The 16997-nt window shown below is 35.8% G+C and overlaps 1 protein-coding gene across 3 annotated transcripts in view; it reads left to right on the top strand.

The window, feature by feature from the left end:
- The window catches only part of CNTN1 (contactin 1), a 441173-nt gene that overhangs the window by 270827 nt on the left and 153349 nt on the right, over positions 1-16997 (top strand). For all 3 annotated transcript variants that reach the window (XM_030939730.1, XM_030939732.1, XM_030939731.1), the window contains exons 7-12: positions 2898-3104; positions 6879-6978; positions 7115-7296; positions 10208-10332; positions 10999-11116; positions 15668-15818. In XM_030939730.1, coding sequence (XP_030795590.1) covers positions 2898-3104; positions 6879-6978; positions 7115-7296; positions 10208-10332; positions 10999-11116; positions 15668-15818 — 883 coding nt within the window. The remainder of the gene's footprint in view (positions 1-2897; positions 3105-6878; positions 6979-7114; positions 7297-10207; positions 10333-10998; positions 11117-15667; positions 15819-16997) is intronic.

Below are 16997 nucleotides of genomic sequence, written 5' to 3'. Positions count from 1 at the left end.
AAAAGGCAAGAAAATCTTCTAAAAAGTTTTCAAGTTATTTCTCCATGGTTTGAACTAAAGAAGTTCAAGTGTATTTCAAGCAGATACATATAGCATTTTGCAAGATTACATAAGTGGTGTAGTTCAAAGTAATACAGCGATATTAGCCAAATGCATCGTAATTGGACAAAATGAATTTCTCCTGTAATATATGTGCTCTAGATTTCTGGGGTAAAATAGCAAGAAGTTTCCTATATCTACCAGTAAAAGCAACATTTCTTAAGCATATGCTGACACTTACTGAAAAAATAATGTTATAGTAATTTATTGTTTAATCTAGTCTATAATCTGAGGAAAACAGATGGCTTTTGCAAAGATGGTTGATTTTATCATCTGCATGGGGCTAGGAAAGACACAAAGAAGATGATCTATTGAGTCCTTGAAAAAACTAGATCAGGGCTTAGCTCGATTGACAAAATCATGTCTCATCCATAAGTTGGAGAGTCAGGGTGGCTATTGCTCCAGTCTTGGTACAGCTAATTTTGGTGATGGTGGGTGGGGAAGGAGGTGAGAACATCAGTTCTGCCTCCCTTTTGCTGTATGACCTCTGGCAAGTCACTTCACCCTATTAGGCCTTGGATCCCCCATTTAAAAATGGCAAGAACCCTTCCTACCTTTGTTGTAATGAGTGCTGACAGATTCTAACAAATTGCAATTATTGTTTTGTCCAAGTGAATGGCTTTAAAAATAAGTAAGATTTGTTAAATAAATTTAGATTAATTACATTGCAAGTCCCACAAATGCAAAGGCCACATCTATCTTGTTTAGCAGCACTTGGAAGGTACTCAGGTTTTGCAAAATAAATAAATTAGAGAATCTACATAGGACATTCAGTCAGTCAGACCAATTGTTCTATAGTCCAAGACTTACATTCATACAACATCACGACAATAAGGTCTCTGAGTTAGCATTTATCCCTTGTAAGGATCAACTACCATCACTTCTTTCATTCCTTTTCACACATCTTTGATGAGTGGTGGGCCGGAAACTGTCTTACATTTTAGAGAAACTGAGTAATAGAGTGACTAATAAGTAATAGAGTGACTGATAAAAGTCATACTGAGAATTAAAATTCAGGTCTCTGTATTACATAACCACTGAGGATTCAGATTACTCTAAATGCATTTTGTGGGAAGTATCTTTCATACATCCTATAGTTACAAAAGTCCTTTCTCTGTAAGGAAATACTTTCTTGACATTTTTGGCTTTGGTGGTGGGGTGGGGGAGTGAGGATTTAATTTTTCACAGAAATCCCTACAAAATTTGGACTTACATTTCAACTGAGAATAGGAAATATTATTTCAGAATCAGAAAAGATCAGTCTTCTTTTAAATGTACTATACATATCAGCTTGAAAGACTGCTTGATACTCCTTTGTGAATGTGATACTTCTTTACTTATCCCAGGAGCCCTCATTTAAGACATTTAAGCAGCTCCCTAAATATTTTCCTATCCTAATTATCCTGTGACCCTAAATCAGCAAAAAGAAAAAAATTAAAAGAATTCAATTATTCACAGATATAAGTGCCTAGAAATATATGTTAGCCATAATTCTGAGTTAGAGGCTAATTATAGTAGTCTAATTTTCTGCCTCTTTTTAACTGTATTCTGTTTCTTCAATAATAAACATATGCTGCTGCTTCTGTAATTTAAAAAAAATCAATGTTGAAAACCAAAATAATATAATCATATCCACCGTCTTTCTTGATGTTGTATTTTGCTGGAGAAAATTACATAGCTAAGCTAAATATAATGCCCAGGTTATTATTCTCAATTATGTGAAGCTTATTTAATGTGCATCTCTTTTAGTTTTTCATAGTCATTGTGCTTTCACACTCTCTTTGAAAGCTTTGCTAGCCACGTTGAGTTCCCCAAAGCAAAAATAGCCGTTTGTCTTGATTATTCATTTTTAAAAGAAGCCTGAGTGCTGCGAGTTCTTGGTTTTTCACCATTTTACACCTAAAATCCTATTTAGTCTGACCTAGAGAGATTTCCACTTACATTCTTCTCAGTAGAAACTGTCTTTATGTGATCAAGATGTTTTGATGGGAATCATTATTTTTTGACCTAAAGGTGTGCATTTCCCATTGTCTCTTCTTGTGTCTTTGTTGAATGACTCCTGGCGAGTCATTCATCAAAACAGAGAGGAAGGAAGGAATAGAAAACTATAGGAAATTCAGCAAATTAAGGAGGAAATTCAGTTTTCCATTTAACTAGTTAGTGTGTTCAGCCAAAGGAATTTCATGTGGGTAAGAGTTACCATATGATATGTCTCCTAATATTTAATTAAACCAGTACCATACTTTTCCCTGTTTCTGTAGTTTTCTCTTTTTAATGTGACCACAATAGGTTATGTAAGCTCATTTCTAACTCTATAATTTAAAATAGATGTACACACACACACACACACACATACAAAATAACAGATAAAGTGATAATATGGTAAGTAATCTTAATTTTATTTATAAAATACAGTATGGCAGATTAATCATGGCTTTGGAGTTATTAGATGTGGATTCAAAATACCATTTCTTCATAATAGTCATGAAATTCTAAGCAAGTTATGTAACCTCTTCGAGTTTCACTTAGCCCATCAATGAAATGAAAGCAAGAACGTTAATAGTTTATGAAATAATAGAAATATAGATAAATAGATGTAATTGCTTAGTGTAATGCTTATATTCATGTAAAATATAGTACATATTTTAAAGTGTACACTGTTTGTCTTGGCTTTCTCCTAACATTTGCTCTTCAATAGCCTCTGTTAGATTAAGTGATAGCTTGTTACTAGCCTCTATTAAATTTGTAACAGCTTTGGGAGAAGCACTTCATATTTAGAAGAAAATAATTTCTTCTAGATGATCTTAGCTACCGCTGGCTTCTAAATGAATTTCCTGTATTTATCACAATGGATAAACGACGATTTGTGTCTCAGACAAATGGCAATCTCTACATTGCAAATGTTGAGGCTTCTGACAAAGGCAATTATTCCTGCTTTGTTTCCAGTCCTTCTATTACAAAGAGCGTGTTCAGCAAATTCATCCCACTCATTCCAATACCTGAACGTAAGTATTTTATTTGTTATACTCTGTTTTCGCAAGGTTGTCTACATATGGTATACTTAACGTAATGAAAAGAAATATCCAGTGAGGACTAGCTGGCTTTTCAGGAAGGAGAACATAGAAGGGGATGCACGTTGAAGGGGCCAAAGGCTTGGTCCTAAGCTTTTTGCGTTGAGAAGATTCAGTTAATAAAATTGCTGTAATAAGGTTGTGTTCGGATGAGTTGCCTCTAGCTCGGGAAATACACAGGGGACTGATACTTTAGTCAAGTTCTAGTGTATTGGTTACAGTGGAAATCGCTGGCATCTACTTCTTGTTTTGCGGCCATTCCTATTTCTTAGTAAGCTCATGAAGAAATCAAATGATTTGTAGATCAAAACAAACAATAGTAACTGTAGAATTTTTTTAAGTCATTTTGATTATTTTGGTATTTTTAAGAAACTATTTACATGATACAATTAAGTATAAAAATGGTCTTTTGTAATCTACATAATCAGCGTATGGTGCTACCCCGGTAGTACCACGGCGGATGACCACTGACAATCTGATTGGCTTTTCCCTAAGCTCCAATTGAACTACTTCCCCTTTAAAATGCACTGCTGCTTAAGAGAATCAAATCACAGTATACTTGCTTACTTTACATTATTTCTATCCAAGTCCTTCTGCTACATTAATATCAGCAAATTCAAGCTCATGAGAGCATACCAGCTTCAGATTAACAGATTTAGGTCTGGTTCCTGCCTTTACCCCTAAGTACAGTGTGATGATGGGAAAAATGCCATAACACCATTGAGGTTCCATTTTTATTTTTCTCTGCAAGACAACACTCACATAATTGGTATTCAAAAAATATTGTTGACTTTCTGGCTCATTTTTCTTTTCTTGGTTTTAAGAGATAATCTCACCCTCTACTTCATAGACTGAAAAGAAGCCATCATGTAAAAATTCTCTTGATTTTCTTTCTACTCTTCCCCAGAAATACACTTGCAGTTCAGCACTTCTATTTATTTTCTGACGTTTTGTCTCAGTAGCAGAAATATTTCTCCCCCTGCTCAAGCTAAGTTCTCCAGTTGTTCTGGTACACATTCCATTTGTTTCAATTAGAAACTTCACTACATCACTTATTTTCTCCTTTCCTGAATCTTCAGATTCTGCTCTACCTCCTTCTCTCTGCATATTCTCTTGTATTCAATGCAATTTTGAATTATTATGAATTCCTATTTGCTAAATCCAAAGGACACTTTGCAGTCCTTTTTCTATTCGAGCTTTGACACGGCCTCTTCTGCCTTTCATGAAGTTTTCTTGCTTCACCTAATTTCCTGAACTCTTCATCTCCCTTCTGCCTCTCTGACAAATTTCATAGAATATTCTTCACAAAATATTCTTCTTTCTTATATTTTCCTCTAATCTTTCCTGGATATTCTCACCCACCTATACATTTTCAACAGTATACCTTTGCAGGAGACTTCAAGTTCACAGCTCTGAAATTTTTCTTGTGTTTAGATCTCAATTCCTCCTGTATCCTGGACTTGTCCCCCCAAAAAAGCCCTCGAAGATGTTAAGCTCAAAATGTCACAAATACACATTATTTTTCCCCGAAACCTTCTCCTTTTCTTTAGCTTATTTAGCAACACAATTTTATTTCTACTAACTCAAGGTAGCATGATTTATTATCAAATCCCAATTTCCACTGATCTTCGGTACAGCTAACCCAGTGGTTCTTAATTAGTATGTAAGCACCTGGAGAGTTTTGGGACTAATGCAGGACCCAGACGTACTGATTCATCAGGCATGGAATGTGACCCAGGAATCCACAAGTTGAACCAGTATCCTACGTGATTCTGATGATTGAGCCTTTAATCTACACCTTGAGAAACACTGATCCAAGGAGCCGTCCTGTTGATTCTGCCTCTAAAATACAATTTATATTTACTATTTCCTTTCTGTTTTCACTGTAACTATGCCCTAGTGTTGGCCCTCACCTGTTTTACCTGAAGTGTTGAAACAGCGTTTTATGGACCTCTGAGATTGTCTTCTATATATATTTCTCCTCTTCATGCTCCATTCTTTAAAAATGCCAACAAGGTCTTCGACTTAAACCAAAGATACGATCCATATTACTTCTCTTACCAAGTCCCAGTGGTAGTTAACTGATATGATTTGGCTGTGTCCTCACCCAAATCTCACCTCGAATTGTAATAGTCTTCACTTGTCAAGGGCAGGGCCAGGTGGACATAATTGAATCATGGGGGGCTGTTCCCCCATACTGTTCTTGTAGTAGTGAATAAGTCTCATGAGATCTGATGGTTGTATAAAGGGGAGTTCCCCCTGCACATGCTGTCTCTTGCCCACTGCCATGTAAGATTTCCCGTTGCTCTTCCTTAATCTTCCACCACAATTGTGAGACCTCCTGTTATGCGGAACTGTGAGTCAATTAAACCTCTTTCCTTTATATATTACCTAGTCTCAGATACGTCTTTATTAGCAGAGTGAGAACAGACTAATACATTACCTATTGAGAAAATTCATCTCAAAATCTTTCTATCATTTTTTCAGTCCTTCTAGGTTGTGGGTTCCAGCTCATATACTTCAGCATCATTTGAGTTCCTAGACCTTTTAAAATTCCTTGCACACTCCTGGAGCTTTGTCATAATATGCTGTTTGCTCAACCTGAACTGGTCAAATTTAAATGCCATATTTGCCTCAGAGTCCTATAGCCCTTACCTACTTCTAACTACCCTCCTCATCAGTCACTCAGAGTACCCATTTTGGTTTGGCTTATATATCATTATTTGTTTATTTGTCTCTTTAGCATTTTACAGTGAGAGGTATACGCTCAATTTGTGATCCTAAATAATGCCTTTCACCTTTCTGAACCTGATTTTCTCTGTAAGCCTGAAGGATTAACACATCTTTCAGGACTGATATGCTAAATAAGTGTTTATTTTGAAGAGTGCTGTGTTGTCTGAGTAAATGTTTTCCTTCTTTCCCTCTCTCCTTCTCTCTTTTCAATTTGTTTCCCTTTGCCTTTATCTCTGGGCATTTCTTCTTTTCTCCTTAGTTTCTTGCCTTGCATCTTTCTTTTCTACTCTCTTCTCCTTCTCTTTCCTTCTCCTTCATTTTCTTTCTCTATCTTCCTGAGTTCCATGCAGCAGTGATCACAATGTTTGCCACATATCTGTTGCTCACTGAAGACAGGAATTTATTTTTATTTTTTTTTATTTTTTTTTTGAGACGGAGTCTCACTCTGTCGCCCAGGCTGGAGTGCAGTGGCCAGATCTCAGCTCACTGCAAGCTCTGCCTCCTGGGTTTACACCATTCTCCTGCCTCAGCCTCCCAAGTAGCTGGGACTACAGGTGCCGGCCACCTTGCCTGGCTAGTATTTTTGTATTTTTTAATAGAGACGGGGTTTCACCGTGTTAGCCAGGATGGTCTCGATCTCCTGACCTTGTGATCCGCCCGTCTCAGCCTCCCAAAGTGCTGGGATTACAGGCTTGAGCCACCACGCCCGGCCAAGACAGGAATTTTTTTAGTAAATTGAGTCACATTGGTTATGCAGCTGTCAGAATGAGCCAATATTTATGAAAATGCTGGGAAGTTATACTATATTCATACTGTGCATAAACAAACAAGTCTATCCATTATGATATGACCAGTACCTGTACAGAGAAAAGCTTCCATATTGAAGCAGCTCTAATCCTACAGAATTACCATGTTTAAGAATAACTACTATTGTGCCTAATAATTAGTGAACATTTGTGTTTCTCTTAATATTAGGAACAACAAAACCATATCCTGCTGATATTGTAGTTCAGTTCAAGGATGTATATGCACTGATGGGCCAAAATGTGACCTTAGAATGTTTTGCACTTGGAAAGTAAGTATACTGACACTTTCATTAATATATATAGAAATAGTACCATTTTAGGAAATAAATAATTGTTTAGCTATAAACATAAAGTAATTGTCTTTTAAGTGTGCGAATCTTTAGCATTGGTATCTTCTGTTTAAAGTCCTGTTCCGGATATCCGATGGCGGAAGGTTCTAGAACCAATGCCAAGCACTGCTGAGATTAGCACCTCTGGGGCTGTTCTTAAGATCTTCAATATTCAGCTAGAAGATGAAGGCATCTATGAATGTGAGGCTGAGAACATTAGAGGAAAGGATAAACATCAAGCAAGAATTTATGTTCAAGGTAGATATATTATTTTAATTTTGTATAAATTTCATCAATATCTTATTTAGAACCATTTCCATACTTGAAAAACTACTATATAATGATTAATAGTTTTAACAACAGTGATGTATGTTACATCATGAAGAAAGATAAAATATTTCTCATATGTCTAATGAAGTCACAACTATGAGTTATAGAAGTTACGAACTTATTACTAATTGAACCGTAGGTAATAGCAATGGATCAATAGAATGGTTATTGGTAATTTTCAGAATGTACACTCAATGTAGTTTGTTTACTCATTTTATCACTGTCTTTTTTCAGTATCTTTTTATTTATAGAAGAAGCTATATGTTATGACTTAGTTTAAGTCAGTGGTTTGCAAACTTAAGCATGCATCAACATCACATGGAGGGCTTGTTAAAACACAGATTGCTGGGCCAAACTCTCAGAATTTTTAATTCAGAGGTCTGTTAAGGGTCCATGAATTTGTATTTTTAACAAATTCCCAAAGGATGCTGCTACTATTGGTCCTGAAGCCACACTTTGAGAGCCACTGGTCTAAGGAATCTTTTTTTTTTTTTTTTTTTTTTTTTTGACAAAATTATCTTGGCACAAACCTTTCATTTTCACACATTAAAATAAACTTACATTTGGGAAGAGAGATTTTTTTTCAGGCCACATTGGAAACTTTCCAGACTGAAACTATAATGTTCCACAACATGAACCCTGCAGGTCACAACTAAAGAAACATGGAGGGCTTCCACAGGATTATACATTTTTAACTCTGGCTGCTGTCCCATTTCACTTTCTCTTGTCTCTCCCAAAAAGGAATAAAAAATTTGACAGATTAACCCATACTCTCTAAAAGTGTTGTCTCCATCTCCAGTTTTTCTTCTCTCTTAAACGCACTCCAATATGGTTTGCATCTCTACCTCTCCACAGAAACCTTTCTTTTCATGATCACAGACTTCCATATTGCTAAAGCCAACGATCAGTTCTCAGTTGTACTTTGTTTGATCTAACAGCAGTGGTTGTCACAGTTGGTCCCTCCCTTCTTCATGATTCACTTTCTGTGCTTCATGTCTGCAACCCACTTTGTTATTCATTTCCTTGTATCATCTTTCATTCTCCATTGCCTTTCAACTCCATACCTTTCTAACATTGGCGTGATCAGGGTTCCATCTGTGAACCCCATCTCCATTTCAGTCACTCCCTTTATGATCTCATTCGTGATCATGGCTTTAGACACACTCTATACCCTGAATGCTCTAACCCAAACATTTACCCTGAACTTCAGACTTGTGTATCCAATGCCACAGTAATGTTAATATGATAAATATCAAATGTGCATGAAATGGCCTCCTGAAAGGAAGAAAATTCTAGGTAAGATCCTTTAAACTTTTGAAATGAATCCACCACTTTCTACTAGGTTTCTAAAGCTTATAGACCTGTTTTTATTCAACATATTAAGAAAACTACACTCCAGGTTCTCAACAGAGTAGTATTTTGAACTAATATCTAAAGCCTTAGAAGAACCAAGGTGACAGAGCACGTATTTATAGCAGGTAATTTAAGATAAATATTATTTATTCTTTACTAATGCAGCATACTAAGTATTATCTTTAGGTCTGATCACATCACTGGAAGGTTACATAATTAAGCCATATATAGAATGTGTCAATCCAGTTCAATTATTCATTACATGATGTAATAGCAAATGTCTGTGTTGTCCATGTGAGGCCAAGACAGGAAGGGTGCTGATATTCCTGTATTATGTATTGCTAAGATTGTATACAAAATAAAACATCTCTCAATTAACATGAACATATCCACCAATATTTTAAATATCTCCCTATGTTATAGACAAATGTAATGATAAGTGAAAACATGTACTAAATGAGATTATTTATGCTGTAAAATATATAGGTGTACATATGTCTACATGCATAATATATACATTATAATGTATATTGTTGATGGTATTTGGTGACATAAAAATGACAAAAAAACTAGTTTTCAAATTTCTAGTATTTTATTACTCATTAAATGCTTTTTATAAGATGCATATATTGCTTTTGCCATAAAACTAACACAAGTTCCCAGTTTCAAAGAAAATTAAATATTATTCTCCCCTCAGGATTCTTTTCTCCTACTTCCTTTTTATTTTATATTAATTTATTTATCTGCATTTATTTGGACTAGATAACTGAAATAATCAAAAAGACTGTCAAATTGTTTACTTACTTGTTCTCTAGAAATATTTTTTTCTTTGGAAAAATTTTAGCATTTTCTCATTTTTATGGATGTTTCTTTAGGTATAAAGTAGATCAGATTAAAGAATGAGACTGAGTTCAATTTTACTAATGCATGGATTTCACCAATCATAGCTACTGTATATAGTTTCTAATATGGAAAGAGTATATTTAGGTGTCCAAGTCATTTTTCTAGCACCACAGTAAGATGTTACAGTGGCCACTACCTGAAAGTTCCATCAAAATGAAGATACTGTATACCTGAGGTAGTGGGGAAAAAATCTGAGTCTTTAAACAAAATGTTAAGAGATGGTGTCATATTGAATTGAGATGTAATTCTTTAAAACCTCAATTGTCATTTTTACAGACTTGAGAGGTTTATATTATGAGCAGAAAAAGTCAATTATTTTAGTACTAATTATAACTCAACTTTTCAACAAAACATGATTTACAAATGGAAAAATAATGAGTTATAGTTACCTCCTGCTGTAATAACACAGGATTTGCATAGGCTAAACCTATGAAAAGACAAGGCCTATGACTGAATTCGGGATACCTACACTATCTGATGTATTCTGCAGAATTAGTTTAACTAAATGTAATATTTATACTCTGGAGATTATGATGGATCTTGAGACTTTGATTTAACATTTACAATGTTCCTTACTTTTTAGCTTTCCCTGAGTGGGTAGAACATATCAATGACACAGAGGTGGACATAGGCAGTGACCTCTACTGGCCTTGTGTGGCCACAGGGAAGCCCATCCCTACAATCCGATGGTTGAAAAATGGATATGCGGTATGTATGTTCAAGTGCTTTGCTGTTCCTGAGTCCCTGTTCAAGCAGTGTTTCAGGGTGGTCCTGGGATACATTTAGCAGGAGAGACAATAGAGAAGGGTACTTGGGCCCTGAAATATAAAAGCTTCTGAAAAAAGACAAACAAAAACTGAACATAAAGTATCTTCTTTCAGTTTAAACAACTTTCTGTAATCTTACTCTACCTTCTTTCTCTCTCTCTCCTTATTTTTTCCTTTGTTCCACTTTTCCACCCTCTTCCTACTCATCCATCTCCAATACCTGATATTGTCCTCTTTTTCTTGCCACTATTTTCCTGTACCCCACAGAGACAGAGGTAAGAGTGAAGCTCTAAGTCCTACCTTTGGCCCTGGGGACAAGTAGCGGCAGTGGGATTCTTCTCTACCTTCCCACTGTAATCTCCCAGCTGGTCCAAGAGGGGAAAAGGTGGACTCTCAGCTCTGTAGGATGAATAGAACAAGAGCCTTTGGGCATGGTAAGTGGGTTTTCCTTTCCCATGCCATGAAAATCCCACTTAGTTCATTTTAGGTAACAGTGGGGGCAGATGAACATAATGTATCTAAATTAAAAGACAACCAAGCCCAGACCTAAGTGAAAGTATTCCTATTAAAGTCCATTGAGAATATGTTTCAATTTTATTCTTTTCAGTATCATAAAGGGGAATTAAGACTGTACGATGTGACTTTTGAAAATGCCGGAATGTATCAGTGCATAGCTGAAAACACATATGGAGCCATTTATGCAAATGCTGAGTTGAAGATCCTGGGTCAGTATCATTTCTAATTTCTGTAAAACATTCATCAAGAAAGTGACATAGTAAAAAAGATGTCGGAGTATCCATAGATCACATTTGATTTCACATTACATTCTTTTATTTGCAATGTTAAAAACTTTTAACATGCATTTGGGAACGAAATGATACGGTTTTTCCTTTTGTTGAAGAACATGTAAGTAGGGAGAAAGTAACGCTTTAAACTTTTCTTATGCTAGTTGAATTTCCAACTACATACAAATTCCTATTTCATGAAATTGCATCATTTTATTTTTAGCTAAGAAGCTGAATTCTATAATAAATTTGAAGGAACATGGAATATAATTGTTTTTAGCATTTTTTAATGATAAAGCACAATTTACACATGCCAATTTTGATAAGTCTTATCCTCTCATATGCCTGGAGAGCTGAACACTGCCTGAAGAAGCACATAACATTGAAGACTGATGTTAAAACACTGCATGTGATCAGCATCAGATGGGTGTTTGGCACTTTGTGGGCATTGTCAGTCCCTGGGTCTCATACACTACAGTTGCTATTCAAAACCTTTAGGACATTCTGCTGGTCCCTCACTGCACCCTGACTCTGGCTTTTATATTGTATTCTTGTCCTCCATGAAAATTGAAATCTTTTTGCATGAAGTATTTCAACTTCCCATCCATCACTCAAAGCTATCTCTTTACTACATTGTCTTTTCAATACTTTTTATCTAGAGAAGAAAGTGTCTCTCCTAAGCAAACATGAAACAACTATTTTACCTCTTTGCACTATATTCATTCCTTTTCACTTTCCCTGATACTTGATATCAGCAACTATTCATTCTCATGTGTGTGTGTGTGTATGTGTCTGGGTGTGTGTATGTATGTATGTATGTATGTGTGTGTGTGTGAACATATATCCACCAGCTGCCTCTCTTAGTCATACAGGATTTCTAGTTCTGTATGATGCTTAAGCTTTCTTATCTCTTGTCTTTGGTGATTCTGAGCTGTCAAACCTCACAGACCATTTCTTCTCTATCTCCTTCATTGTCACCTTTTTCACCCTCTCCTCTGCCTGGCTAGAAATCTTGCTCTATCCCAGCATTCCATCCCTCCGATCCATTTCATTTCCTTTTCTCTATTCTATATTATTATTCCTGGATTTTTATTTTTATTTTAAAAATATCTAGTTAAATTTTTATTCATTTCCTATTACCTACCAGCGATCCCTTTACTTTTATCTCTGGCCCAGATAATTATCCTCAGCTTCAATCTCAATATAAATAATTCCTAGTAGCAATGTTCATTTGGATAACCCCACAGATAATCCAAGCTTAGCATGTCTGCAGCTGAATTCATTATTAATGTCTCCCACCCACACTCACATCTTCTCTTCCTCAAAGATTCTTTGTTCTAAAGAATGGCAGAGTCTACCACATCACTTCCGCATCCAGTACATCCACTAATCTCCAATTTACACCAGAAATATCTCCCATTATGACTATCTTATTTATATTCATTACAACTACTTTACAAAAGTCTATTTTATTGAGACAGAGTCTCCCCTATTACCCAAGCTAAAGTGCAGTGGTGTGATCTCAGTTTACTGCAGTTTCTGCCTCCTGTGCTCAAGCCATCCTCCCACCGCAACCTCCCAAGTAGCTGAGACAACAGGCACAGTCCACCACACCCAGCTAAGTTTTGTATTTTTTATAGAGATGGAGTTTCACCATGTTGTTCAGGCTGGTCCAGAACTCCTGAGTTCAAGCAGTCTGCCCACTTTGGCCTCCCAAAAAGTGTTGGAATTTACAGGCATGAGCCACTGTGCCCGGCCCTAAAGTCTTACTGTATTATGTCCTTTTCATGTTATTTGAAAGAGTTGTCACTAAGTCAAGTCATATTGTAAGTAGTGAATTCAGGAAGTCAGGCTTTTTCTTCTAGCATTAGTTACTGAAAAGATAAAGCAATGACTCAATGCGGCCACTTCTATTCTTGCTGCACCTAAAGAAAACTCTTCAGAACATTGGTATCACTACAAACTGATTGACACTAAAAGAAAATAATAGGAAATGAGAGTTATAATAAAGAATTAAAGAAAACTATTCTCAATAAGTTAAAGCCATCTTAATTTTACCATTCCCAGCCACTTATTAATGCGGAGGATCATCCTCTATTTCTTCCTCTCTACGGCCTAAATGTTCTCGTAATATATTTACTGTAGTTACTTGGGTATCAAGCAAGCACAAGCTCAGATATCTTTGGTACAAAGGAATAGAAAATCACTGTGACTCTTAGAGAGGAAGTCAGTTTGAATTCTGTCCCAAATGTAAATTTTATTTTCTGTTAAAGTTCATATCTTCATTTGTTTCAAAAGAGAAGTATAAAAACACCTCAGCTTAGACTGAAAGATGTCTATATATTTAGTCTAGAATTGTCAAATCATTTAATGGCTATTAATATAATTAGCAAACTGAGCAATTTGATCCTCCCCAGATCAATAGCTCTGGACATGTTTAAATTTGTCTCAATCTGTTCTATTCTTGTTTTTTATACTCTTATGAACAGTACTTCTCCCTTCCTCTCTTTTCTTGGGTTATTTAGTTAATTCATGTGTTCATCCAGCAAATATTTATTGAGCACTTACTCTACACCAGATGCTATTCCTTTAACAGGCTCATATACCGCAATAAAGAATCAAAGAGATAAGAAATGCATAGTGCCATCTTCTTAGTTGAGAGGAAGAATATCCCCTTATTTTTGCCACTTCCAAAATATATATAGGAATACAGTCTAGATCCTGTTGTTAGAAATTCAAATATTAGATAAATCTGAAGTCATTTAAAGGACCACACCAAATCAACTATTTCACTGAAATCTAAACTGATTCAAGGAAAATCCTTATTTTTTAGATGAATTTTGGTTTTTAAAATATAATACTATTAAATTTTCTTTCATGTTTTAGAAGCAATATGTCATGTCACACAAAATGTTTATTGAGCCTACACAAAATACTCAGTACTGTGTTAGGTGTACAACATAGGTTGGTTGCTTACTAATTTATTTATTGCCAATTATCATAATTCAGACTAGTGAAACAATGGAATAGAATGAATCTTTGCCACAAAAAAAAGTCTTCTTCATCAGCAGCAGTGGCCATACCTAGGAGCACATTAGAAATGCAGAATCCCAGGCTCACCCCAGACCTGCTGAATGGACACTTTAAAAAGATCCCCAGGTGATTTTAATACAAAGATAAATTTGAGAATGACCAGACCAGAGGATGAAGGGTCAAAACCCAGATGAAGATATGCTTAGGCCTAGAAAAGCCTCCAGAAAGTACACAGTTACAGATGATTGTAATGTGTTGAAATATATGGATGAAATCTCTTTGGAGTCTGCCAAGGGAAGAGGAGAGTGAGCAGTGGATTAAATGTGGGGACCTTGAGGAAAGTCAGAGCATACCATCAAGGGAGTAACATTTAAAAAACTCTATATTCTGTTCTGATAATTATTGTTCTGTACTTGGAGGTAAGGATGAACTACAAATGATCATGTACTCCTTAATTAGTTTATTAGAACCATTATTCCCATAGCTGTTTACAGATAGATCCTGAAAGCAGGGCTCCAGTTATTTTGGCATTTTGCAGAGTGTTTGCATACAGGTGATGCTCAGTAATTGTATAAAGAAGGAGAGACTGCATTGTTTAATCAGAAGCACATGCTTTGGAAACAGAAGGACCTAGTTTCAAATGTGACTCCCCCTTGTTACTACCTGTGGCACCTTTGCTGAATTAGATAATCCTAATAGATTTCACTTTTCTCATTTATAAACTGGGTATAGTTCAGTCAACATGTGGTTTAGAGGATTGATTAGGACCATATGTCAGTGTGTATAATGCTGGTCAATTTTCTTCAGCCTTTCACTTTACTTTCCTTGTGGAATTGAGTCAAAGGAACGGAATTCAGTGTTAATTTTAAGGTAAGTGTGTATAAAACATTTTATTGAAATTAAAGTTATTTATTTATTGAGACAGGGTCTCATGGTGTTTCCCGGGCTGGAGTGCAGTGGTGCGATCACGGCTCACAGGAGCTTTGACCTTCTAGGTTCAGGTGATCCTCCACCTCAGCCTCCTTGATAGCTGGGACTGCAGACATGCACCAACATTCCCAGCTAATTTTGGGTATTTTAGGTAGAGATGGAGTTTCACCGTGTTATCCTGTGCACTCTCAAACTCCTAGGCTAAGCCATCTGCCCACCTCAGCCTCCAAAAGTGCTGGGATTATAGGTGTGAGCCACCATGCCTGGACTCTAATTAAAGTTTCTAATAATCAATTCAGTGATCATCAAGAACTGTACATTGGAATTGGGTGAATTTTATAAGTCAAAGTTATTAAATAAAAGTTACAAAGCATTAGGTATAGAATGCCTATTGGTGATAGCTGATCATATTTACTGAGATTAATCCTTTCCATTAACTATTAAAGGAGAATAAAAGATTCGACAACACAGAAGCGATGTTTAGGCTTTACAAACAGAAAGAAAAATAACAATTTGTTTTCTTTTTAGCGTTGGCTCCAACTTTTGAAATGAATCCTATGAAGAAGAAGATCCTGGCTGCTAAAGGTGGAAGGGTGATAATTGAATGCAAACCTAAAGCTGCACCAAAACCAAAGTTTTCATGGAGTAAAGGGACAGAGTGGCTTGTCAATAGTAGCAGGTCAGTGCTGAAACTAGAAATCCAATTGCAATAAACTGTTTGAAAAAGTTTATTTTATAGAAGACTTATTTATATGTGAATAATGAAAATGTTGTTTGCTCTAAATTATTTTTTTTTCACAGAAGATCCTGTAGTTCTAAGATGGAATAGAAATACCTATCCCTGTCAGTATCTATTATAATGAAGGTTCAATTAACAGGACTCTGTAATGTATAAGGAATTTAGAAAATTGAAGCTCGGAGGTGTTTTTTGTTGCCTTGTTGTTATAAATTGCCCAATGTCACACAGTTAATAAACAATGGGAAATAAAATAGGATCTCTCTAACATATTTTCCCCCAATATAGGCATCTATATCCATTCATATTCAACTGAATTTTATGCAATTAGTCTATTAAATATTTTTGTAGAAAAATAAAAAAGTGATTTCAAAGTGCAAATAATCTCTTCCCATCTTGAAATGAACAAGATGTTATCATCATCTTCCTTGTAAGTGAACAATCTACCGATGTTTCGGTGGTTTGGGGACAAAATGAAAAAGCAGTGTACAACTTATATAGATCATTTGTGTAAAAGCTACACTGAACAGTTTGTATGTTTCCTAGAAGAAGTAATGTTGAGTGCAAAAATAGAAAGCCAGAATGGGAAATGGGAGGGATGGGACATGGGCATTGGCTTTGGGGTGTATTCCAGAATGTGAGGGCAGCATGCACAAAGACCCTGTGGTGAGAAGTTTAGAATGTGTAAGAAATTGCAGAAACTGAAATCAGTGTGATTTGTCTTTAGAGGAAAATGGAGGAGACTTTTAAGAGATGAGACATAATAAGCCAGATCATCAATGACAAAATTTTCTATGCGAAGGGGCTTGGGCTTCATCTAAGAGTAATGGAAATCTGTTTGAAGTCTTAAACAGGGAGGACTGGGATGACTTTTGTCATTTGAAAGACAATTATTAATCAAGTGTAGAAAATACATTATTTTCTTCACAGTAACCCAATAAAGTAACATGGGAATTATCATCCCTATTTTGATGTGTCTAAAGCTTGGTAAAGTTAAAGTGACCTTCTGAAAAAATATATTGACGTTATCCAAACTAGAACTTGAAGTTGTAAGACACTGATATGAATTGAGAATATGCCAACACTGATATGAATTGAGAATATGCCCTCTCATTAGGATGA

Source organism: Rhinopithecus roxellana, chromosome 10, assembly GCF_007565055.1.
Source record: "Rhinopithecus roxellana isolate Shanxi Qingling chromosome 10, ASM756505v1, whole genome shotgun sequence".
Classification (NCBI taxonomy): Eukaryota; Metazoa; Chordata; class Mammalia; order Primates; family Cercopithecidae; genus Rhinopithecus; species Rhinopithecus roxellana.
Note: the sequence above shows the minus strand (reverse complement) of the source record. Positions and strands in the feature narration are given on the sequence as shown.